Here is a 26213-nt window from a genome sequence, read left to right as displayed (position 1 = left end):
GGTGGGCGCCCTGCCTATGCTCCCGGAGCACTGCTCCTGCACCCTGCTGCCACTCTGCAGTCCCAACTCCACTGAGGGCAGCAGCTTCTGCAGAGGAAACCTCTTTCCTTTTGCGATCAGTGGTGTGAGCCATTCTCCGGGGTGTATGGTTAGGTGGGGAAGAGCAAGCTGCCGAAGTGTGTTTCCAGTGGCCCGAGGCTGGTGTGAGGAAACAGGGTAGGGGTCATAAATATGCGGGTGCAGCTGTGTGCTGTGCAAGGGTACCCAGTCTCCCCGTAAGCCAGGGGTCCAATGGAAGCAGGGAGATAGGGTGGGAGGAGCAGCTTTCTCTGAATACATCTGGATGGCTTGGGGGGCTTTGTTTTGCTTTTGAAAGGCATAGAGATAGAGGTAGAAACAGAGACAGAGACAGAAACATCTGTCGCCTGCTGGTGCATTCCCCCAAATGCTGGCAATAGCTGGGGCTGGACCAGGCTGAAGTCAGAAGCTGGGCACTCCATCCAGGGCCTGCATGTGGATGGCAGAAACCCAGCTGCTGCATTCATCGCCACTGCTTCCCAGGGAGTGTGTTAGCAGGAAGCTGGAATCAGGAGCAGAACCAGGCCTGGATTCGAGGCCCTCTAATGTGGAATGCAGGTGTCTCAAGTGGTGTCTTACCCTCCACACCGAATGCCTGCCTTAGCTTTTGGGTTTTGAGCCATGTGCAATTATTCCTCATGCGTGTAATGAAATCTGGCTTCTTGGTGATGTCTGGGGGGCATCTACTGAAGATGGCTGGGCCCCTGCTGAATCCCCAAGCCGAGCATGCGCTCCCTGGCCCCGTCTCTCTGGACACAGTTGCTCTGAGCAGCTGTTGATCTGACACAGACTCAGTATGCATTTTGATTTCTGGGTATCCATCTCCTATTCAGTCTCACCCATTTCCAAATAAAATCTGTAGCATTTCCCCTAACTCGTTCAGTTCAATGGTGTTCATTTGCTTTGTTCTGGTTTTTTTTGCAGGATCCAAGTGGACCTATGTTGGTAAGTAGCAATTTTAAATACTTTTTAAGGAGATGGCTTCATTTGATGAGGAACCTGGAGACTGCCTGCTCCGTGGGGGTGGGGGTGGGGGTGGAGGCTGTGCTCAGGTTGCTGAAGTGGATGCAACAGTGTCTCCAAAGAGCAGTTCTCTGCCGGTTGCATACCGCACTTTCTCCAAGCTGATGATTCTGCTCTGTGCACTTAACTGTGAGTCGCGATGTGAAAGCTGCACAATCCTTGGAAGATTTTTTTACCTCTAGACTGCAAAAGCCCTGGGCAGGAGAGCGCCCTTCTCCCTTGAAGGACATTTGTCCTACGAGAAACAAAGAATAAAGGGCTCCTTTCTGAAAGGTTGGCTCAGGCCCCGGAACTTAAGCTGTCAGTGTGTCTAGAACTGACTTCCTGTTGCCATGTTTCTGAATGGGGTGCTGGAGGAAGAGGTAGTGGCCAGTCTTCAGCTTCTTAACATGAAGCATGTGTGTCCCAAGGGATTTGTGAGATGGGTCGGGAACAGGTCAGCACCTCCAGCAGGCCTGCAGGCTAAGCAGCTGCATGCTGGTTCAGCTGGAGGCTCACAGCGAGTTGGAAATGTGGTCACTGGCTGGGGGTGCAGGTGGAGAGAGGGGTGCCTGGGGCCTCTGGCAGGCACAGGCACCCCAGTGATGTCTCATAGCAGTGGAGTCACAGAAGACGCACTGGACACATTGTTTTGGCACACAGGAGGGGAGAACGGTGGAAGTGTGCCACCACAGTGAAAGCCAGACAGAGGTCTGATTTGCAGAGATTGGCCTTTGGATGTTCCTTAGCCTGGGAGGCACGGAAAAGTCGCTGAACCGACCAGCCAGCTGCCCGTGGCCCCAGGTCTTGTCAGCTCCAGCCCCGTGAAGTTTGGCTGTTACCAATGTACCTTGCGGGCTTATTAGGTACAGGCACTTTGCTGACTGGGTGGGTAATTAGGAGGGCAGGCTGTGGACTGTAGCTGGGAATTAATTACTTGGAGCTCATAGTTCAAAGCAAGATATAAGACGGAATAATAACGGAGAATAAGTAATTGGTTCCGTGCCCTGCTTGCTCAGAGGGGATGAGAGGGCTGGGGCTGGATGGTTCAGGAAGGCTTCCCAGAGGGGGAGGGCTCTCCCCTCCATGGGCCTTGGGAGATGGGGAGAATTTCGAGGGTGGGGGGCAGTGCTGCTGGCCAAAGGGATGATGGTGTCACATGAGCGGGGGGGGGGGACAGGGAAGGAGGAGCAGGTGGTCTCTGAGGGAGGCAGGAGCAGAGGCTCTGAGGGCAGACACCCGGGCTGGGCAGGGGAGGCCCAGGCTGTCCCACTACGTGGACGGGCCGGGCAGGGAGGAAATCTGTGTCTCAGGAAGAATAAGGCAGGGATAGGGGGTGGAGGGAGGCAGGAAGGTGTTTGGCCTTGGCAGGAGCCCTAGCCTGTGTGTTCCCCTCCAGCTTACAGGGCGGGAGACCTGGTAGGAAGTGGCGGCAGAGCTGGGAGAGCATGCAGGGGAGGTGGCAGGCATGGAGGGACGGTGGGACTCAGGTGCTAGGCCGTGCTCTGTGAGCGCCTCGGGAAGCCCTCGGGGCCTGCTTCCCTTTTCTGTACCTGGACGAGGGTGTGTCTCCATGGGAGTTCCTCAAACTGCAGCTGGGGGTCACCTACGTCAGAATCACCTGGAATATGTTGCAAAATGCAGATTTCCAGGCCTTAGCCTGGACCTGGGGGAGGGAGGGAGCCTGAGAAACCTGCATTTCTAAAACATTCCCCCTACATGTAACTTTCAAAATGTTTATTTTATTTTTTTAATTATTTGAAAGGCAGAAGGAGAGAGAGGGAGAGAGAGATTATCTTCCATCTGTTGGTTCATGCTCCAAAAGGCTGCAATGATCAGGGCTGGGCCAGACTGGAGCCAGGAACTCCATCTGGGTCTCCCACATAGTGCAGGGGCCCAAGCACTTGGGCCATCTTCTGCTGCTTTCCCAGGCACGTTAGCAGGGAGCCAGATCAGAAGTGGAGCAGCTAGAACTCAATCTGGCACCCATATGGGATGCTGGTACTGCAGGCGGTGGCTTAAGCTACCGTGTGACACTGTTGCCCTCCTCACCTCCACCGTCCATGCTCACCCCAAGGGACTCTTGGGCACATCTGTGAGAACATCACTGACCTGATGGTTCTCAAGAGCTTTCTAGCCCAGGAGTCAGAGGGTCGCCCCGTGTCTGCTACCACAAACACAAGCCAGGTGTCTGTAGGGCTCCCTGGCTCTGTTATAGCCCCAGGGGACCAGAGGTGCTGTGGACACTCCTGTGTGGCTATGCTAGGGCTCCCTGGGGGTGGGCTGCTCTGCACAGGAGCCCTTCTCCCTGACCTCAGGCCCCCCAGCCCTCCAGCCTTCCTGCCCTGCACGAGCAGAGCCACTCTGCTGAGGAGGCAGAGGGCAGAGTCTCCAATACAGGGAAGTGCACGGGGTCAGCACAAAGGCCAGGCTGGTGTTTATTAGTGAGGTGGGCACGCAGGATGTGCCGTCAGCCCGCAGTGGGGACGAGGGGTGGAGAGCAGATGGAAGATGGCTCAGGAGGCAAACAGGTCCAGGCTGGCACCTGGCACCTGGGCTCAGCATGCACAGGTAAACAGAGGGCCCAGCAGAGGTGCTGGGGGGGAAGCGGTTTCCAAACAGTACAGGCTGCGCTGGATGGGGCAAGCCCGACCCAATGCCACCTGCTGCTTTTCCCAGAGCACAGAACTCGGCTTCTCTGCACGTAGACACTGCTGAGTCACCCTGCTCCAGGGCCTCCTGCTGCCTGGTGCACGTGGTGGGGCTTCTAGAAGTACAAGGAAAGGGAGCCCCTCACCCCCCTGGCCTTGAGTCACCAGCCGACCTCACGGGTGGCGGCACCCTCAGAGAGGAACATCTGACAGCTGAGATGGGCCCAGCCCTGCCCCTCAAGCAGCAACCGTGTGTGTGTGTGTGTGTGTGTGTGTGTGCGTGTGTGCTGGCTCAGTCACAAGGGCAAGGAGGACAAGGAGATGAAGCAGGGCCCTCCCTGCTGGAGATCAGCCCCGCAGCCATCCTGAACCGGAGGGCAGCTGCAGGCCAGGCTGTCATGTGAGCCGGGGACAAACTCCTGCCCGCTAAAGCTGATCTAAGCTGCTGAAAGGCAGAGAGGCCTTGCTGGGCGGGGGGGTGACAGGGAGGCGCGTGCTGGTCAAGTTCGCGTCCTGGGCTGTGCTTTGTGAAAACGCGTCAAACTGTTTACGGCTGATGCAGGCACTCTTCTGTGTGTCATGTTATACTCCAGCAGGGAGCTCACCGATCCCGGCTGGCTGGGACAGTCACTCTTGCCCTGACCCTGTCTTCGTACCTCAGAACGCAGAAACGCAGTGTGTCCAAAACAGCAGAGCAACCAAAGAAGCATGAGGGTCTTGGAACTAATGGCCAGAGGACAATCCCCCCCGAGCAGAGGCAGGCACGGCGTGCCACCCCGATGATCTTAACCCTGGTCTCGTGGCCTCACGTGTGAGCAAGCTCAGAAACAGGCAAATCCCACTGTTTGCGCATGACCGGGGACACGTGAGACAAACCCTAAGGGAGCTGGACGGCAGAGGAACCTGGGCACGTCCCGCCTCCAGGGGGCGACCACGAGACCATCCCAGCAGGGCACTGTGGGGAGATGGCAACCTGGCCCGGCTGCACGGCCCTGGGCGATGGCGGGACTCCGCGAGACCCACACGCTGCCTTGTGCCACCTCGTGCTGCTGTGTCTTCTCCGCCCCTCGGTTCCTCTCCCAGACGACAGATTCTCGGTCTTTAAAGACGTCCCTGTAGAAAGTAGGACAGGCTCATCTGTGGGGGCAAACCCCGTTCTCTCGCCCCCCTACCCAGGTCCTCCAGGCCCGGGCCTCCACCTGCCCCTGCCACGGTGTTAAGTTCTGCACACCCTCTCCAGCCCCTCCCCAGCAGGAAGAACTGGAAATGGAGTGCACGCACGAGCTCTTTGCTTTCTGCTCTCTTTGCTCTTTGCTTTAGTGGTGCTAAAGGCACCACATGAGCTGCAGAGTAGAAAGCAGGCCTGGGTGGGAGCTATGGGAGCATTGAGAGGAACAGTGGGGGAGCTCGTGCAGTGACAGGGCTGGCACCCATGGATGCTCCTGCCTTGGCAGAGGTGGGGTCGTGTAGCCCGAGCTGCCAGCCTGAGGCTGAGTGGGAGGCACAAGAAGTGGCCAGCCATGTGTTTCCTGCCAGGGAACTCAGTCTCCAGGCCCCCTGTCTCAGGGATTTCCCCGGCGGCCAGCAACCCAGCCCCCCGAGGAATTCATTAAATCTGGGCTTCAGTTCTGGCTACTTCTAGCGCAAGTTGTGACATCTGTGCTGTGCACACCCGCGGAGTTGCAGGATCGGGGGTTTGTGTGTGTCCTGGGGGATCTTGGCCTGTGGCTGCCCACACGCCTGTAATGTGGGGTGCCCAGCGCACCGCAGCAGCTGAGCAAACAGCGTTAGTTCCTGAAGACAGGGCTAGTGGCCTGGGGGCTGAGGCAGAAGGAATGTGGTGTGCCCAGAGCCCAGGCCCAGGCAGACCCCCGTGGACACAGCTGGCCGGATCAGGCTGGCTGGCCTTAGCAAAGTAATTTTTCCATGCCTCTGTTTCTTAGCTACAAAGTGGGAGTGGTCACGGCGCCTCAGGGGTTGCCAAAGCGTGGTCTCTGGACTGGCAGCGTGAACATCGCCTGGGCTCCACATGCCACTGTTGGAAGTGCACGTTCTCCACCTTGTCCCGGGCCTGCTCACTAATCAGACACTCCGGTTTGCTTTGCTTCATAGGCTTGTGGTGAAGCTCAACAAGATCAAACAAGGGCAGGCGCATGGCAGAGCAGCAGGTTAAGCCTCTGCTCCGGACGCCCTGTCCCGTATCAGCAGAGTGCGTGGGATGGGGTCCTCCCTCTGTTTCCCATCCAGCTCCCTGCTAACGCACCTGGGAGCTAGTAGATGATGGCTCAAGTCCTTGAACCACTGCTACCTACGGGGGAACCTGGATGGAGTTCCTGGCTCCTGGCTTAAGCCTTGCCCTGATTTCTGAGGGCACTGGGGGAGTGAACCAGCAATGGAAGCTCTCTCTCTCCTTCTCTTTCTGTCATTCTGCTTTTCAAATAAATAACAAGCAAGGCCCTATTTAGTGGTTCTAAGACACTCACCTTCCCCCAGATTTTAGCACCTCTTTAAGTGGGACACATTTCACCATCAGTGGCACCTAGAAGCAGTAGATATGGGGTCTGGTCCATGAACCAGCATTGAGAAGCTGACACGATTCGTTTCAACCGGTAAGGAGTGGTGGCTGGCTGCGCCCTGGGCAACGAGGCATGCAGGAGTGATGGGAAGTCAGGTTCGATTTTCAATTATAGCTCTTCCCAACTTCCAATCAGTTTATGGTTTACATACAGGCTTTCGTGGGGTTGGGTCACTATCTCAAGTACTTACAAGCAAAGGCACTTAGGCACGATGTTTTTGGTGGACGCAAGTCCTCTACGGAGTAACCGTTCCCAACCGCCTGACCGGAATTCCATTTGTGCCAACCAGGAAGGAACAAACACCAGCCGCCACCTTTCCTTAGTGTCTGTAAAGGTTGACTCAGGGCTGGTATAACCCTGAATGAAACGGTTTGTTTAGCTCACCTTCAGGTTCTAAATGATTTTGCAATCACGTGATGAGATCAGCTGTGCGACTTCCGGGTGAGATGGGGGAGTCGGTCCACTGGCCAGCAGGACACCTGCGGATTCACGGCAAGAGGCCCACGCTGTCCCCTCTTTCCGGGGTGTGTGGCCAGGACGGGGATGAGATCTGCTTATTGCAGGCTGTGGTGATGTTGGCAAATGGGGGAGGGAGGGACCCGGTGTTTTCGCAGCCTCCTTGGCACTCCCTCTTCTGGAAGCTGCGTGAGAAGTGGAGAAAGGAGGGAGGTGACTCTCAAGGTTGCGGAACAAAGGTGTTTTGTAGAGTGAGGCAGTCATGCAAATGACTATTTACCCTTTTGGCTTTGGCCACCAGGAAGCCCAGGAGCAAACTGGAGGCCCCAACTTGAGTGAATGTCTGTTCTCCTGTGGTCCGCAAACCTCAAGAACCCCTGGGTGTTTGTCCTTGATCCTGAGCTAAAATCTGATGGTGACAAACAGATCTTCAAGGTTTTACTTTAGAACAAGCCCTTAGAATAGTGGGTCCCACTTTCTCACCATGCTCCTATTCTGCCCCTTCCTGAACTGCCACAGATAGACTGTGGTTTAAAAAGTTTCAGTAGTTCAAAGTGTCCCATTTGTAATTGATCAAAACAGATGTAAAAACCGGTCACAGTTTTCAATTCACCTGAGATGACTGGTGCACATTCATCTCACAGATTTGTTTCTAACAAATTGTTTGTTCGTTTGAAAGGCAGAATGACACACAGAGAAAACCTTCCATCCACTGGTTCAGTCCCAAAATTACCTGAGCGGCCCAGGCACGGTCCAGGCCGAAGCTGGGAGCCCAAAATTTCATCCAAGTCCCCCACATGGATGGCAGGGGCACAAGCTCTTGGGCCACCCTTCTCTGCCCTCCTAGGTGCGTTAGCAGGGAGCTGGATCTGAAGTGGAGCAGCTGGGACTTGAACTGGTGCTCATATGGGATGCCAGCACTGCAGGCAGACTTAACCCACTGTGCCACAATGCCAGCCCCTTCTCAGATATTTTTAAAAGTGAATTCTAAGTGCCAAATGTCAGACTAAAGAACTGGACAAGCACTGGTGCTAAGGAAATGAGACGAGGGGGCGTGGTCCCTACGTTTATGGGACTGAGATTCTGGGGGAGACAGCAAGTAAGCAGAGCCTTAGGATACAGGGGAGAGACCTCACTTCCAGTTCTGGGGAAAGGATTGGAGGAGGCTCCCTGGAGGAGGTGATGTTCCAGCTGAGACCTGAAGGACACCTACGAGCTAGGCAGGCAACCTGTGCAGTGATCAGCCAGGGAGCTGCTGTGTTCTGGGGATTGCCACGGACCTCAGCGAGGAGGCCAGGGGCTTGGGGGAGGGCCCAGGGCTGCAGCAGAGTGTGGGCAGCCCATGAGCCAGCGGAGGAGGCCAGATTTCCTTCCAGAGGCTGGATCATTGAGGCAGGAAACTGACAGCACAGATATCATTCAGCCGGAAACGGAGATGCCTGGTGTCATTGGCTGGTGCAGCCTGGCAGGCGGTGAGTGCCCCATTTGTTCAGGGCTTCACAGGTATTCACATGGGCGCCCAGACTGCCCTTACCGCCGAGGTAGGGCCCGGGGAGGCGGGAGTGGATGCCAAGCCCTGCCCTCATCTACAAATGAGCCCAGAACTTGGAGCTCTCGGAGGTCCACAGCAGAGAGCAGGAGGGGCAGAGCCAGAGTGGGCCTCCTGATTCCCACCTGATGGACTTTTATTTTATACCAGGCATTCAGTGCCCCGCACAACACATCACGCCATTGAGGAAATGCAGATTTTTTTTTCAGAAAGTAAACAATGTAAAATTGGCAGGAACAAATTATGCCACCTTCTTCCAGATAAAAGGCTTAGTGGTTGAAGAAACACAATAGACTTAATGCTTGTTGACATAAATAAACACTGGATAGGGTTGGTTGTGACACACTCGTGGGAAATGGGGATCAAGACTCATGGGGTTGCTGGGGGTGGGGGGAAGTCAACGGAATTCACTCCTCTTTGCTGTGGGCAGAACCCAGCCGGGACAGGTGTCCAGGGCCCTAGGACAGTCCTGGATCAGTGCCCTTTGTGGAGGGATAGGGAGAGGATGGTGGCTGAAGGGGCATGCGGATTGCAGCTGCAAAGGGCGCAGTGGAAGCGAGAACAGAGTAGAGGACAGCCTCAGTGCAGAAAGCCAGGGAGGTGGGTTAGGACTGGCCTGCAGGCCTGGCAGGCAGTGACCTTGTGGGGCCACCTTGGATGACCACAGCCCACTGGAGGGAAAGAGCCTCTTTCCAATGTTGGAATCCATGCAAAACTGTTTCATAATATGTGTTTTTCATGAATTTTGTGGAGACCGTTTTGCAGCCATGGATTTCAAAAAATTTTGCACCAACATAAACTTATCTTGTAATCCCATTTTCCTGTGAACCTCGTGATGCACCCTGGCGTGTTCACTGCCAGCTCCCTGCTAGGAGCTGTGCTTGGGTGACGTTGTAAAGTGACTTACCAGATTTTGTAGCTGGAGCCAGCTGCGTGCAGAGCCGCTCCCACCCCAGAGATGCAACGTCAGGAGGAAGGCAGGTGGGGAAAACCATCCAAAGCAAATTTTTCACCATAAGGGAAATAGCTGTAAAAACCAGCCAGAATGCTACAGGTTAGCTGTCAGAAAGGACTTCCCGTTGTCAAAGCTGAGAAGTGCAGCATTGGGTCAACATCAGGTCAACTTTAGGGCCCCACCCTAGGGACTGGCAGAAAGTTCCAGTCTTTTATCAGATCCCCACTGGTTATTCCCATTCCCCCCCAGGGAAAGTTTACAAAGTCACCAATCCCTCCATAGCTGCGTCTCCCCTTCAGCTCAGGAGCCTGGAGCAGGGCTCATCTGAGGGTCACCCCTCAGCACCTGGGAACTCTGCCTGTTGCCCTACTCTGCACTCTCCAGAGCCTGTCGGGAGGCTGCTGTGGTGAGCATGAGCTCAGAGCGCAGTCTCCCTACTTTGTGGCGATGGGACTTGGGGGTGTCCTATTGAGTCTCAGCCCCCTGCCCTGTGTCACAGTGTTGTTATGCAGATTAAGGTAATTAATACATGTTCAACACAGGGGACAGGACTTGGTAAACCATGGCCCACCATTGTGTCTGCAAATACAGTTTCTTTTTTATTTATTTATTTTATTTGAAAGGCAGAGACAGAGAGAGAGGTCTTCCATCCACTGGTTCACTCCCCAAATGGCCGCAATGGCCAGAGCTGGGCTGATCTGAAGCCAGGAGCCAGGAGCTTCTTCTGGGTCTCCCATGTGGGTGCAGGGGCCCAAGGACTTGGGCCATCTTCTACTGCTTTCCCAAACCATAGCAGAGAGCTGGATTGGAAGAGGCGCAGCGGGGACTTGAACCAGCACTCATATTGGATGCAGGCACTGCAGATGGCAGCTTCACACATTATGCCACAGCGCCGGCTCCAGCAAATACAGTTTCATTGGAACAGCCACGTCCATCTGTTTGCCTGTTCTCTGAGGTGCTCTGTGCAGTGATGGCAGAGCTGGCAGCAGCAGCAGACACTGTACAGTGTGCAGAGCCTGACATATTTATGATGTGGCCTTTTGCAGAAAAAGTCAGCTGACCCCTGATAAAGAAAGGTGCCCAGCACATAGTAAGTGCTCATTAAATGGTAGCAGCTTGGAAAAGGAAAAAAAAATCCCAAACTATAGAATTTAACAAACTTGATTAAGGAGCTGGGATACCACAAAAGCATTATAACCTAAGACAAAACCCAAAACAGTTGTATCTGTTGTCAGTACTCCCAAAGGGCTGTGATCATATCCTGCCTCGTCCCCAGACGGGTGAGATGGGTCCATCATGCTGGAGCGCCCAGCCTCACTCTCCTGGCCTGGGGTCCCCCTGGACTCTGTCCTCCCTTCCCTGAGGCCAGGTCCCCTCCTCTTTCCTGCTCCAGGATGACTGACAGCGACGGCCTCCAGGTCCTCCAACACAAGCTCCCCTGCAAGGTGTGGGCGGTCCCTCCTTCCACATGGCCCAGACAGGGCGCCCACAGTCGTCCACCCAGGCTTCCGGGGCTCTGCACTGCTGACACTTGGAGCCAGCTCATTGCTTGCTGTGGAGGTGCTCCTGGCTGATGCAGGGTGTTCAGCAGCACCCACCAGAAACTGGCAGCATCCCTATGTTGTCACGGCCAAACATGAGTCCAGACATTCCCAATCCCTCTTGAAAAGCGCTGGCTTAGTCTAAAATAATAGCACATGCTACATGTTCTCTGTGTCTCTCTGCCTCTTAAATAATTAATTTTTAAAAATCCAGCTTCTTGGGGCCTGTGTTGTGGTATGGCAGGTTAACCCATTGCTTGCAATTCTGGCATCCCATGTCGGAGGGCTGGTTGAGTCCCAGGTGCTCCACTTCAAATCCAGCTTCCTACTAAGGTGCCTGGGAAGGCCGCAGAAGAGGGCCCCAGTGCTTGGGTCCCTGGCAGCCAGGTGGGAGACAGGATGGAGTTCCTGGCTCCTGGCTTCACCCTGGCCCACCGTGACTGCTGTGGCCATTTGGGGAGTGAACCAGCAGATGGATGATCTCTCTCTCCTCTCTCTCTCTAGGTTGCTTTGCCTTTCAAATAAATAAATAAATAACTCTTAAAAAAAAAATCCAGCTTCCTGCAAACCTGTATCCTGGGAGGCAACAGAAGATAATGGCTCAAGTTCTTGGGTCCCTGCCACCCACATGGGAGACCTGGGTTGAGTTCCTGGTCCTTGGCTACAGCCTGGCCTCATTCCTGCTGTTACTGGCATTTGGGGAGTGAACCAGTGGATGGGAGCTTGCTCTTGCTCTCTCTCTCTCTCTCTGCCTCTCAAATAATTAATTACATTTTCATTAAAATAACCTCACAGGAGGGCAACAACTCTCCATTCTAGGACAGCATAAATTGACTCTAGAGAAACAGTGTTCTTTGCAAACACATAGACCTGCTACAGTTGCCTCCAGTTGGTACCACTGGATCACTGCACAGAACTCTGAGCGCCCGGACAGAAGTGTCCACCCTTTGGGTTGCTACTCTGGGCTGCTCCAGCCCTGACAACTGGAAGGAGCTGCTGGCAGCTTTAAAATAATATTTGTCCACTGCTCCATTTACTCTTCCCACCCACCCTTGAAGCGTCTCTTTGTGGGCTCACCCCTGGGGGGTCAGAGCCAGAGCCCTGGCCTCCAGGGGACTGATAATGGAGGGGGAAGCGGACATGTAAACAGGAAGTGACCATGGTGCAAATGAAGCGCAGTGGACACAGATGCAAAAGTAAAGGGGCACAGAGAACTCCATTGTGGGACTTCTGGAAAGACAAAGGAGTTAGCAGGCCCCGGAGGGCGTGAGTGTTTCTGTACAGGTGCAGTGTGAGGACGGCATCCAGCCACAGGCAGCAGGAGCTCAAAACAGCAGGCGGGAGCACGCGGCTCGGCTTGGAGAGTCGGGGTGGCAGCAGCCGAGTGTTTGAGGCTGATGCCCGGGAGACAGTTCTCCGTGGGTCTGTCCTCACACCTGTGAGCTGGGGCACCAGCGGCTGTTGTCCCAGACTTTCTTTTCCGGAATGTTGCATAGCACCTTGGAGGACTGAACAGATCTGTTTGCCATCAGTCTAAATGCTGATGTCTTCCTCAGGGGGCAATGGGGGCAGGGACAGGCTTGGCTGCCCCTCTCTCTAAGACTGAGAATTCCTGAGCTTCAGGTATCTCAGCCATAGCGCTGAGCAATTTGTGCGTGTGGGCGTCACCTGGCCCTTATGACATCCTTGTGTGGACTTGGAGCTGGAGAAACTGGCGCAAATGTTATTCTGGCTACTGCTGTGAGTATTAAACCGTGCTTTGACCCTGATCCAGGAGTCTCAGGTCTTCTGCCAGTAACCGTGAGACTATGGCAGACTAACTGAATAGCCTGCAAATAAGATAAAAGCCTTTGAGTTTCCATGGAGTTTGACAGGCGGTAGGAGAGAGAGCAGAGCCTGCAGAGGTGGGTGGGATCCTGGGGGTCTTGTGAGCTGCACTGCAGAGCCTGGAATTTCTACTGAAAGCTGGAGCAGCCACTGGAGGACTCTCCCCTGAGACACTGCTGCATCTTGGGGGCGTGAGTACGGAGAACGGAGGGCTGAGGAGTGAGTCCGGGGAAAGAGAGGTGGGGCGAGGGAGAGGGGAAGGCCAAGCAAGCAAGCGGCAAACCTCACACGGCCCTCGGCCATTCTGTTTCGTATCCAGGACATAATCTAGACAACCCACTGCATTTATTTGTGGTGTCATGGCCTTGACGTTTCTGAAGCACGTAGTCTCTGCCACATACAGTCGCTGCGCCTGATCCCGGAGAAGTCCATCGGTGCGGGTCTGTCTGGGGATTCTCATCATGGGAATCAGGTTGGATGCCCTGGCTCACTCTCCAAATGCTTGCAACAGCCAGGGCTGGGCCAGGCCAAAGCCAGGAGCCAGGAGCTCCATCCAGGTCTCCCATGTGGGTGGCAGGGACCCAAGCACTTGAGCTATTACCTGCTGCCTCCCAGGACGTGTATTAGCAGGAAGCCGAATCAGAAGCGGAGCCAAGACTAAAACCAGGTGCTCTGATAGAGGATGTGGGTGTCCCCAAGCAGCAGCTTAACCACTGAGCCCAGCTCTCCCCTCGGACTTAGTGTTTTAACATCTAGCACAATTCCTCTGTCAACGGGTTGGAGCAGATCAAAGAGAATCAACATTATTTGAGCTGGGAGAGGTCCTCAGGCCTGGCTAGTTTCCATTTTCAGTGTTAGGCTGTTACCACTCTTGCAGCTTGTTTAACTTGCTAGTGGTTTGTTGTTCAAGAACGAAGCACTTCTGTGTACCAGGCTCTGTAGCGGAAGCAAGCTGACCGCCCGATGTGGGGGTTCTTGCTCCTTGGTGAGCAGCGGCCACCTGGAGGACTTGTTCAGCGACACAGCTGGGCGCCACGCCCACAGCATCTAGGTCAGAAGGGGTGGGGGCGAGAATCTGCATTTCTAGTGAGTCTCTTGGTGACAAGGGTGATGATGATGAGGACGGTGAAGTCTGTCCAGTGTTTGAGAACTGCGGGACTGTGGGGGCGGAGACAGCACTACTGTCCCAAGTGCAGGTTCACAGTGAGTGAACCCGAAGGCAAGGGGTCCTGAGAGGGAGGAGCAGGAACAAGCGGGCTGTAGCCCACAGACCTCTGGCAGCCTGTGCCCCTGCCTTCCTCCAGGTAAGCACCTGCCTTCCACAGGGAACCCGGCAGAGGCCAGCGCCTCCCCAGGCAGCAGGATTGGGAGAGAGAGGACCACTGGTGGTGGCTGTGGGGGGAGGGCCCCCAGCTCCTCTCTTCTCGCCTCCAGCCTGCACTGCCAACCCCGCACTATGACGGCTGAGCCCAAGATCAAGCCTCCTTGTCAAGCTGACCCAAACGAAAATTGAAATGATACAGAGATGGGAGTTAATAGGTGGATTAAAGCATCTTTAGACACCTGTGTTTATTGAGCTGTAATGTAAAACCCAAGGAGAAACAGTGGCCCTGCGGTGGCATCCAGCTTTCAGCTTTCTAAGTCGGGAGTGACCCGCAGCCTCCCAGCCCTGGCTCACAGGCCGGGCCCGCGTGACTGACGCGGAACCTTAGCAGAGGGAAAGCTCCTCTGTCACTTTGATTCCTTGACCTCTGTTTTTATATATACAATCTGAAGACCTTTGATCACTCATTAACCCACAGGGCTGGTAGCCTTGTTTACTTCTGGGCAGGCCCTTGCGGGCTATGGCTGGGCCTGTCCTCTTGCCTGAGTCCAGCAGATCTGGCCAGCCGCTGTGGGGGTCAGCATCCAGCCAGGATGGATGCCGTGGGGACCCCACACCATGCACTGGTGGGCTCAGCTCCCTGGAAAATCTGTATATTTTTCCATCACCTTCAGAGGTCAGCTGTGGTGGCCAAAATGGGCCTTAAACACACTTTAGAGAGTGGCTTTGACATCTAGTTTTTGGAGGTGGCTTTGGGGGACATGATGCTGTCTTCCCCTCACAGTGGGGTCCCGTGGCTCCAGCACTGAGGGCTGATCCCAGACAGCAGTGGGGAGCGGCCCCTGACAGGCAGGTGGAGGAATCCACAAGCAAGCGCAGGGTGGTTCCTGCCCAGCCGAGGGCCCTGGCCCTGGCCCTGGCCCTGGCCCGGGGAGACCGGGGGATGCCAGGCTCGTTCTGAATCGGTGAATCACGTGACAGCTGAAGGCCACACACTCTCTGCCGCAGCAGGGCCTCTGAGCTTGCTGGGCCCTCCTGCTGGAGTGCCATTCCTTGGGATTTGCCACGGTTGGCTCCATCCCAACTTGAAGGGCAGATACCTCCTCCAGGAAGCCTGCCTGCATCACCTGCTCCACAGTGGTCTCTCTGATTTTCTCCATCACAGTGCTTAATTCCCTCACAGCACTGATGGCAGACTGCACTACTTGATTTGAGTATCGGTTTACTTGTTAGCTATTCTCTGTCTCCTCCTGTGGCATGTGAGCTCCACAAAGACAACTAGATCTATTTTCTTGTTTTTTTTTTTTAAGATTTATTTATTTATTTTATTTGAAAGTCAGAGTTACAGAGGTCTTCCATCCTCTGGTTCATTCCCTGAGTGGCTGCAGAAGCCATGGCTGAGCCAGGACAAAGCCAGGAGCCAGAAGCTCCACCCAGGTCTCCCTCATGGGTGGCAGGGGCCCAAGCACTTGGGCCATCTTCTGCTGCCTTCCCAGGTGCATTAGCCAGAGCTGCATCAGAAGCGAGGCAGCCTGGGCACAAACTGGCCCCCATATGGGATGCTGGTGTCATGGGTGGTAGCTCTACCTGCTACACCACCATGCTGGCCCCTAGATCTATTTTGATATGCATGGTTCTTTCTTCAGCACTTAGTACAATGCCTGCCACAGGGTAGGCATATTTGTTAGAGAAATGAATGAATGAACCCCAGAATTGAATAGCACTGTAAGGAGGACAATATTTAGAGACTGATTCAACAAGTAAATTGATTCAATATGCGAATACTCTTTTTTTAAGCAAATATTAAAATTAGGTATACAATCTTGGGTCATTTTCACGTAAAAATATATGCCAGGACCAGGTACATTTTCCCCTTGCACAGTGAACTTTGGGGGACTGAGCGAAGCTTTTAGTGTGCTGAAACTCACTAGTAGCGAGAGAAGGGGTGTGTCAGGATCAAGGATGTGCGAGGCTTGCCGCTGCAGCCTTGTGGGTTGGGACAAGTTTTAATCTGCGTTTTGGCTGCTGGAACATGTCCCGGAGCCAGCTCCCTGGCAGCCCCCTGCCCCAGGGGAGCCTGCTCAGAGTATGGCCCCAGGAAGTGGCACATGGCTGTCATAGGTGTGAGGGGCTGACTCATAAGGGGCCCCGAAGGCAGGTGTTGTGACGCTGTGGGGGAAGCAAATGCTTTGCAACACCCCCGTCCCATATCAGCGTGCGGGTTCAAACCCCAGCTACCCAGCATGCAATACAGCTTCCTGTTAATGTGTCCGGGAGACAGCAGATGGTGGCCTCAGTACTTCCCTGCCACCCACATGGGAGGCCTGGATGGAGTTCCAGGATCCTGGCTTCAGCCCGGCTAATTCCTGGCTGCTGTGGACATTTGGGGAGTGAACCAGTGGATGGAAAATCTCGAGCGTGCGCGCGCACTCTCTCTCTCTCTGTTGTTTTACCTTTCAAAGAAATAAATAAACCTTAAAAAGAGAAAAAGGCCCCAGAAGACCAAGCTCAGAATTAGAAAACAATAAGTGCACATTTCTGCTGTTGAGTGGACTCCCTCAGATCCGTCGTCACACAAACATCTCTCTTCATTAACATGAACTGTTCTCGAGCAAACAGGATGCTCAGTGAGAAACGGTCATCAAGCTATGCTGGTAATTCCACAGCCCTGTCCTCCTGGGTGCGCTACGTGCTTTCATTATCAGCATATGCAATGATGTATGAGCGTTCTTCAAAAAGTTTGTGGAAAAATATGGAATTCAATGATAAATTTGGTGCAAAAAGTTTGAAATCCATGCATAGGAGGGGTCTTCAGAAAGCTCATGGCTGTGTGTATGGTTAAAAAAAATACTATGAATGGATTTTATTTTACTTTTATTGCACAAAAATTTATCTTTTTCATTCTATTTTCTCACAAACTGTTTGAAGCACCCTCATATTGTACCTGGGTATAAATATAAGAAATTACTTACCCTATAAATTTTTTAAATTATCTCAATATCGTGTCTACAAACAGGTTATAAAATTTAAAAATTATCCTTCAGTTTCTTGCGTAAATTGTGCAGGGCAAGAGTCTGTACACGTATATATACAGACCAAATACATCCCTATTAGTAAGAAAAGAAAACATGTCCATACAAAGGAACTTAAAGACACACCAACCCATTACAATACCCAGGCCTCATTTAGAACCAGAATCAAGCGAACTTGCTAGAATAAATCTAAGAGGCAATCAGGGAACTCTGAACACTCACTGGGTATTTGATGACAGTAAGGAATTAGCGTTAACAGTTTTTAGGTGTGAAAATGACATTATGATTATTTCCAAAGAGTCTTTATCTTAAGTGATACACAGTCATCCATGGATTTTCTTAAAGTCCTACAGGGAGGGGGAAGGGACGGGGTGGAGGTCCTGCAGAGAGGAGAGCAGCCGTGAAGAGACAGGCACGCGAGGCCATTATCCTGTATTCTTTACTTTTGTCCCTGTCTTGAAATGTTCTGTAATTAGATTTTAAAACAAGCTGAAGTATATTCAGAAAACAGGCAAATATTCAGTGCATTTCTGGAAATCACATCAACATTCTTTTTAGGCTCACCGGTGGCGGCCTGTGGCTTTGTACATTGCAGAATGTGAAGGGCTCTGGCTGCCTCTCGGGCCACCTGTGCGAGCCTGCCGGGCTCCAGGACCTGTGAGTGCGTTTTCCACTGGATACGTTCCAATCCCAGGCAGCCTGCAGTGCTCTGGCCTGCGCCACTCAGTACGCTTGTATTGAGTGCCCAGGATTAATCGCAACCTGTGCTGGCTACACGGTCTTCTCAGGGCTACTCTCCACTAATGAGCTCCTTTTTCTTCCATAAGCAACTTTTCCTTCTCGACATAGAAGTAGGCTTGAGTCTCATTAAAATCAAAACCAAACCCTGTTCATCATGCTCGTCTGCCCACAGCCACCACACGTACACTCCTCTTATTCTTTTATGGCTGAATTTCTGAAAGGAGTTTAAGAAACCTTCCAGATCGCTTTTTACTAAGTTCACTATGGTTTAAGACATGGGGGAGGGAGATGACAAAAAAGGTCGAGTCTCCATCAGCTCTTCGAATCTTGCAGAGCTCTGATTGGAAACAGGCTTACGTGCTAGCCTGGAGGTAAGAGTGCCAAGTGAGTCAAGAGAGTGGTGATTCACGTCACTGCTCTGTTGTGCAAACCCTGAGGGGCTGGCCTGGCTCGGGGCAGGGAGGAGAGAGCCCTGCGGTTGCTTTGGGAGGACTTGAACAGGGCGAGATTTGGAAAGGTGCAGAGGAAGAGGCATCTTGAAGTAGGTCTGCAGCACAGGAACACTGCTGAAGGCTGTCGGACAGGCTGGGGCAGCTGGCCTGACCCTGGCACGGGCTGGGGAAGGGTGTGAGGGCCTGTGAAGACCTTGGCAGGCTGGGGCACATGGCTCTGCTGGGTCTTGTCGGGGTGGGGTGGGGCACGCCAGGGAGAAGCCGCGGGACGGGGAATGGGCCGGGCCTCCACCACGAGATGACTGCTTACGACACGGAGCCTGGCTGGCAGTGTCACAGGAGAAGCTGCCTGTGTGCCGGGCAGAGGCCTAACCCGGGGTGGAGGCGGGGGTGGTGGGAACCTGGGACTTCATGACCCGCAGGGAGCAAAGGAGGGGGCGGAGCTGGCTCTGGGATTTGGGGCCTTGCGGAGAGGGGCTGTTCTCCGACGCAGCAAGGCCCCCACCCCAGGCCGTCATCAAGGCCATAACACACGGGTTAATTGCACGATGAGGGCCTGATTTGAAGCCTGAATGTTACAAACAATGTCATCCTCATTTTAAATTTGAGTGCTGACCGAGTCGGATCGTAGGAAGGACTTAATAACTTCCCAGGTGTGAGAATGGTATTGTTGTTTTGAGTCCTTACACTTCAGACACACATACTGAGATGTGTGCAGATGACACAGACTTGGATTTGTTTCCAAACTACCCAGGTAGAAGGGGGGGGGGGGCATGGGGGAGATGGAGCGGGACTGGAGAGGCACTGCGCACTGTCTAAGCTGGGTGGCACGGGGTTCCTTCGGGCTCTTCTCTCCTCTGCAGGATGCACTTTGAATTTCCCGTTTAAAAAAAAAAAAAACAAAAAACAAAACCTGGTCCTCAGCACAGATCCCACACCCCAGTCCCTCACAATGCCCAATCAGAAATTGCAAGAGGCATTCGGAACTGAGCCACGTGAATGTCTCGTTAACATTCAAAACAGGAACCCTGTCCACTTCTTTTTGCCAAGGACAGAAAAATGCATGAACTGGAAAGAAAGAATGCCTGGATTCCATTCAGAAAAGCCTGTGAGATACACGTGATTGCGATCATGGGAGGAATCTGAGCAGCCAGAGAGGCGAAGTCCAAACCCAGGAGAGCGAAGTTCAGTTTTCGCTGGAGCTGGAGAGAAAGGCCTCTTTTAGAACGGTCACCTCCCACAGAGCTTTGCTGACAGCACAGCACCTGGCAGGGGTGTGAAAGCTGAGATGGAACTGGGAAATTGCAGCTCTAGTGAGCTGCCAGCTAAGGCCAGTGTTACCGTGGCTGCAGGTCACAGCTGGGCCAGGCTGAGGCTAGGCAGACAGGAAAGAGTCTGTTGCCATCACCCATGACGTGTCTGTCACCACAAGCCACTAAGACAAGCAGCTGCTTTGAGGGTGTCCCCAGCTGTGCAAGGAGGGGACAGTGGCCACCCCATGCCGGTGGATGGTCTCAGGAACTCAGAAGCCACATATCTGGCAGGTCCCCTCCCAGGCCACACAGCAGAAACCAGATTTCTTTTTCCAATGAATGGTCCTAAACAGAACCAGTCTTCGTGCAGGTCAACTAGAAAGCTAGGAGGCACCTTGGTGGTTTTTTTTTTTTTTTTTTTTTTTTTTTTCGATTTACTTATTTGAAAGGTGGAGTTACAGAGAGGGAGAAGCAGAGGCAGAGGGAGAGAGAAGTTTAGCACCCGCTGGTTCACTCCCCAAATGGCCACAATGGCCATGGCTGGGCCAGACCAAAGCCAGGAGCTTCATCTCAGTCTACCATAAGGGTGCAGGGGCCCAAGCACTTGGGCCATCTTCTGCTGCTTTCCCAAGCACATTAGCAGGGAGCTGGATCAGAAGTGGAGCAACCAGGGTTGAACCAGCACCCACATGGGATGCTGGTACTGCAGTTTGGCAGTTTTACCCACCATGCCACAGCGCTGACCCTGGAAGGCACTTTTTTGAACCTGACCAAGTGACCTCATTTTCCCCCTCTCTTTTTAAGAGAAAAACACAACAGGGGGCTTAAGGTGGGTGTCCTTCCCCCCTGGGGCAAGGAGCACGTATAAAAGAGGTGTGAGAGTCTAGCTGCAGAATCACGCAAGGACAGTGCTGTGCCAGGGCAGAGAAAAACAGGGCTGGAGGAGACACAGCACGTGCCCACAGACAGCACGGGAGCTGGGGGAGCTGGATGCCCCCAGCCTCCTGGATAAATACAGGCACCGAGGGACACGGAGGGCCTGTGGCCAAAGGGCGGTAACTCGGTGACTAAGCCAAAGTCTAACTCCCTACTAATCACCGAACCTTACTTCACCCGTGGAGCTGTAAGGGCAGATCCTCCGTCTCCTGTCCTGAGATGTCTAACTTGGCCCTAAGTTCCCACAAAGAGTATCCAGGGGCAGAATTTTTCCAATGGCCTTTCCCCAAACTCTCTGATCCTTGGGGCCCTGCTCACCACGTGGCTCTCAGAGCTAAGGCTGGTCTTGAAGGCACGTTGCACTCTTCAGGGGTGGCACCAGTTGGAAAGTCCACCCCGGGGAAGGAAAGCCCATCCGAGCCCCACTCCTGTTTGTCATTTATGCAAGGAGAAACCTGCTCATGGCTGCATCTCTGCACTTCCAGAGTTTTCCCAACCAAGCCAGGCTGGCAGCTTCCTCTACCCTGGCTGGGGGCCCAGGTGGAGCGGTGAGCACAGGCAGGCTGGCAGCCTCCCCGGGGACATCTGGCCACCCTGGGCAGTTTCTCCCTGACCCTTGGGGTTAGTGTGATGTCTCATGATGGCTTCACCCCGTTCCCTGCCACCCCTGAGGAATTCAGCTTTGCCCCGAGCTGAGTGAGTGCCTGTCCTACTCTAGTAGCTCTGGTAGCCTGAGCCTCCCTGCCCCCTCCGTCGCCGTCTCTGCGTGCTTAGTGCTTTGAGAATGAAAACAGCACGGCTCAGTGAGACTGTGCAGCACACTAGTGGGAAGACTGGTGTCCCACGAAAAGCTGTGCCGGAGATTCTGCAGCTCCTCCATGCTCTAAGGTTTCTGGACAGGAGAACCCAGTGGGTGGCAGCATGAAAAGTGGCTGTCTGGGGCCAGAACTCAGCTGGCAACCAGGGACACCCTAGCACTGTCAATGAACACGAGTCCCGAGTGTTACCCGATGCTCCCTGCCCTGGGATGAGGCCCCCACGTCAGAGCACGAGGTGTCGGGGCCAGGATCCTGGGCATACACATTCCCACTCCCCTGCCATGGTGCTGGGAGGCTCCCTGGACACAGTGTTCCCGGTGCTGACATCCTGATGTGTTGATCCCAGGTGCCAAAGCAGGATCCCCAGCCCTGGCAGAGCCCCCGGGGCACCACGGATCTACCCCACGGGCCAGGACATGCCAGCTGCTTGCTTTTCTGGAGAAACCTCAGCCTGAAAATCTGTTTAGTTACCAGGAGAGAGAATCTTTTCAACACAGACTGACATTCTTTGAGGACTTTTCCCTGTGGGAGTGGGAAAGGTTACCTGAACACGGGATGTTTATTTTCATTTGCACGGGAGGTGCTGCCGTGTGACAGTTGGCACGGAGCTTGCACCCCAGGAGGTTTGGGGGTTTTGGTCTGTCTCTCCTCACTGACAGTGTGTCAATTATATTGTAATAACGAGCTTGTAGTAGTATCATATTTTTTTCCAGCTTAAACCCGTCCTTGGCTCTGAGCTTCAGGCAGCTAATTATCTGATGTTTTCTAAGCATCCCTATCACACTGGGTTCTATGCTATAGACATGAATATGTAGATTCAGTATCCTCAAGGGTTTTCTATCAGGAAAACTGTACCTATAGATTCACCAGCCTGAAAAAGCCTACCTGGAGCTGTAGACAATTTTTCCAATCTGAGACAGCCAGTGGAGTAATTAAATTCTTTCTTACTACAAAGCCAGCATGGGTGAGCAGGGGCCCCAAGACCCAGCACAGCCCCTGGCTCGCACATAGTAAGTGCTCAACAAGCAGATAGATGTGAAGTTGCTGAAGTCAGCAGCCTTCACTTGGCGAGAACACGTATTGTGGCAACATATGAACAAGGCACAAAATCAAGCTGGGCCGCCCTAGCCCGTCCCCCTCATCATTCTAAGGGAAGCTGGTCTTGAGCTGTGGCCAGACCTGATTCTGAAGGCCAAGTCTCGGGGCCTGAAGAATTCACCTCTGGGGATTAAGAAAAGAGGAGGGGGTGTGTTTTGTGCTGCAGTGGGTTAGGTCACGGCCTGCGATGCCCACATCTCAGTCCCAGTGACTCTGCTTCTGATCCAGCTTCCTGCTCATGCCTCCTCGGTGGCAGCAGGTGACGACTCAAGTGCTCGGGCCTCTGCCACCCATGTTGGAGACGTGGACGGAGTTCAAGGCTCCTGGCTTCAGTCTGGCCAGCCCTTGTTGTTGTGGCAATTTGGGAGAATGAACCAGCACATGGAAGATTCTCTCTCTCTCTCTCTCTCTGCCTTTCAAATAGGTGAAAATAAACATTTAAAGAAGAAGAAGAAGAAGGAGAAGGAGAAGGAGAAGGAGAAAAGGTGCAGTTGCACCGAACACAGAATTAGATGAGAAGTGCTTTGTGGAAAACTGACCAAATCTTGGTTTGAATCTCTCCTTCCAGGTGCTGACGGGGAGAGGAGCTGGTTCAAGAAGTACCCGTCCTGCGGGGGCCGTCTGCAGTCCCCGATAGACCTGCACGGCGACACTCTGCAGTATGACGCCAGCCTGACGCCCCTTGAGTTCCAGGGCTACAATGTGTCTGCCGACAAGCAGTTTAACCTGACCAATGATGGCCACTCCGGTGAGGGAGACACCCCAGGGGCATGAAGGGCAGGGAGGGGGCTCTGCTGAGGCACTCACCCATGGCAGGGTGGGCATTGGAGGGCTGCCTGGCTCACTGCCTACCTAGACGCTGGGGGCCAGGGGCTTGGGCGGGTTTGCCAGAAAGCAGCACCTCTCTCGGGATTGGGAAGCAGACAGGCCTGAGCTCCTGGGGCCATCAGCAACCACTCAAGGGACCACACAGTTCAGCGGGCTGGGGGATCCAGGTGTTAGAGCCAGGCAAGCCTGGATCTGAATCCTGGGCCTCATTTTCCAAGGGGAACCAAGAAAGTGCTGTGCCCTTGGGAAGTCAGGGAGGGAGCCAGGTATCTGCCCTGCAGCCGCCTGTAACCCGGACCACTCCCTGGCAGTGCCCAGCTGACCGGGGCACTGAAGGCTGCCCCTTCTTCCCTGCAGTGAGACTGAACCTGCCCCCGGACATGTACCTCCAGGGCCTCCCGTCCCGTTACACTGCCACGCAGCTGCACCTGCACTGGGGGAACCGCAATGACCCCTACGGCTCTGAGCACACCGTGGGTGGGAAGCAGTTCGCCGCTGAGGTGAGTGAGCGGCCAGTCTGGCAGGGGCTGCTGGCATCCACCTGGCCACTGTACAGATAAGATCAGAGCACAGTGGCGGTGGTGGTGGTGGGCAGCTGCTTTCTCCCTCTGTGCACCCAGCACCGGCCCTGTTGGTGGCACAGGAAGCTTCAGCCACTTGGGCCACCCTGCAGCTCACCTGTGGTACACTGGTCTCTCTTCTCCTCATCTTGCTGGGTCCATCTCTATCTTTTTAACCAAGTGATGCTGCAGACAAGGCAGTGCTCCCAGAGTGACACAGGGAACCCACCTCCCCTTTGCTAGTCACTGTCCTCCTATCTGGGCAGGTGACAATCTCATGCTTGTCCAGCCGCAGCATCACACTGCGGAATCATGCTAGGCTTGCTGCCTCCCCCCCCCACCCCCCAATCATCATCTGTCTTCACGCATTGTGCTGTCTCTATGTGTCTTTCCCATCATCCCAATGTCCCTTCCCTGGACATGGGTTGTGCCTGGGGACATGGGAGTCGTGAATCCAGGGTTACTCATGAATCAAAGTGACTGGCATTATAATGAGAGACTCCCTGCAGGTGGCTTGGGAGGTCAGTACAGCATGGAGTTAGGCCACCCTGAGGTGCTAACCCCAAATGTCCACAGACAATGAGAGGGAGGCCAGGGCTCTTTTTCCTGCACTACCAGTGTGCAACTGACTGGTGCGGGGAAGAGTTCAGTTGCTCCCTTTCAGAGCATGGAACTGGGGGTGTGTGGGTCTCAGTGGCTGCAGGGAATTAAATGCACCGAGATCAATGCTGTGGACCAGTGAGCAGAGCCCATGATAAATAATGGCGTGACCGCTGCTCTGCTAGTAACGGCTGGACTGCTCGTTTCTTGGGCTAATTACAGGTCTGGTTGCCAGTGTGGCGGGGCTGTGATTCTGACACAGCTGGGGCTTCACGCATCTCAAAGCAAGCCGTTCCTGCAGCTCAAGAGCTGCAGTTCCTTCCAGGCTAATAGCAATGTGGAGGCTTCCACTTCCCCCGAGGGCCATAAAGGAGTTACGGAGGGCTTATGCATTCACAAGCGTTTCTAGCCACTGTATTTTCTGCTGTTAATCCACATCATCAGACCCAGGACCTGATGAACCGTGGACGCTGACAGTGGGCAAGAGGCATCAGGATGACACTAAGTAGCAGAGTCTCCCCAGCAGGCCCTTGCAAGTGTATGCAGTGGCTCTTCCGAGTGGCATATAGAAAAGATTCCTTCTTAACCCACTGTGTCCTATCGTCCTGTGTACAGGACATCTATAGGGGCTTAAAGTGAGAGCGGTAAGTGTACCACGTGTGGCAACTTTGTACTAAACATCACTGAAATATTTGCAGAATTGAAAACTTGGGACCCTTACTGGGTTAATACCCTCAGTACTAACTGAGGATTTCCCTGTGCCTGGGTCAGACTCCGCTTCTCTGGATTTAATTATATTAAATGACAATAACCAAAGGGCTCAGACAGATCACAAGCTCAGAGTCACCTGTAAGTAGAAAGAAGGACTAGGCCTTGGGGGTGGGATTAGCCCTACGCGGTTCAGCTCTATCGCCCCAAAGCCTCACCCGACCGAGACAGCTTGGGTAGCATGGGAGAATATGTCCTGTTGGGGGAAGGATGGTGAAGCCGGGGCCCTGGAGAAATCCTTACTCGAAGATCACTTTTAAAGAAAATTATATAATTTAGAAAAGTAAGGAAAGCTTAAAATAGGTATATTATGCTGTATTCAATAAAATATGCTTGAATTCTATTTATAGACACATGAGATGAGAAGAGATACAAACATTTCAATGTGTCATAGTCTCAAGGCAAAGAATCAAGAAAAATGCATGTGTTCTGTATGTAGGTCTGTTGACTAAAAATGTTTGAGAAGGCCAGGTGAGGAATGGAGGGAGTGAGTTAGGAGAGGGGGGCAGTGTGGAGCAGGGATAAGGACTGATCTGCCTACTCACCCCTGGAATGTCCGCAACAGCCCGTGCAGGGGCAGGCCCAAGCCGGGAGCCGGGATCCCTGCCCAGGTTTCTTCGGTTGCTGTCAGGGGCCTCAATACTTGGGCCATCATCCGCTGTCTTCCCAGGCACATTCGCAGAAAGCTGGATTGGAGACAGAGCAGCTGGGACTCTGAGTGGGGACGTGAGTGTCCCAAGTGGCAGCTGAACCCACTGTGACAAATATCCACCCCTAGATTTTTTAAACTCGGGATTCTTTGGGAACTTCTCTTTTCTTCACCATAATAATTACAAAAATTTCTGCTATGAAAAAAAAAAAGAGCGTAGAACGTTATTTTGTAAAGATAAAAGCAGTAACATTCTTGAAGTCTTAAAATGTGACTGACAGAACTTCTAAAGCCTTCTAAAGGTGCTTCTCCTGCACCTGTGCTACATACAACGACGCCTGAGTTACAGCTGCAGGTTTCCCACTGCAGCGCCCACGGCTCCCAGATCAAGTACAGAGAGGCCAAGGCTGAAGGTGGGTGAGTCACAGGGACCGTGTCGTCTCAGCTTCCAGACTAAAGCAGGACACATCAGAGGGCAGGAGTGCTGCCAAGTGCCCAGGCTTTTCCACGGTTACCGTA

The 26213-nt window shown here is 53.6% G+C and overlaps 1 protein-coding gene and 1 long non-coding RNA gene across 5 annotated transcripts in view; one reads left to right on the top strand and one right to left on the bottom strand.

The window, feature by feature from the left end:
* CA12 (carbonic anhydrase 12) overlaps positions 1–26213 on the top strand; it is a 47797-nt gene that overhangs the window by 5506 nt on the left and 16078 nt on the right. For 2 of the 3 annotated variants that reach the window (XM_017347899.4, NM_001082086.1), the window contains 3 exon segments: positions 1003–1023; positions 22858–23037; positions 23475–23617. In XM_017347899.4, the coding sequence (XP_017203388.2) occupies positions 1003–1023; positions 22858–23037; positions 23475–23617 (344 nt within the window). 3 annotated transcript variants of the gene reach the window in all.
* Positions 2851–9342, bottom strand: LOC127483768 (uncharacterized). Of its 2 annotated transcripts, XR_016218231.1 has the most exons (4): positions 9220–9342; positions 6692–6948; positions 6215–6270; positions 2851–4844 (listed from the first exon to the last, which is right to left on the bottom strand). It is a non-coding gene; the product is annotated as an uncharacterized LOC127483768 (long non-coding RNA). The 2 variants fall into 2 exon arrangements; XR_016218230.1 differs by lacking the exon at positions 6215–6270.

The sequence above is a fragment of the Oryctolagus cuniculus genome, chromosome 12 (genome assembly GCF_051225735.1).
Source record: "Oryctolagus cuniculus isolate XC-2025 breed Fujian yellow rabbit chromosome 12, ASM5122573v1, whole genome shotgun sequence".
NCBI classification, from domain to species: Eukaryota; Metazoa; Chordata; class Mammalia; order Lagomorpha; family Leporidae; genus Oryctolagus; species Oryctolagus cuniculus.
The sequence above is the reverse complement of the archived record's forward strand: the minus strand, read 5'-3'. Positions and strand labels throughout refer to the sequence as shown.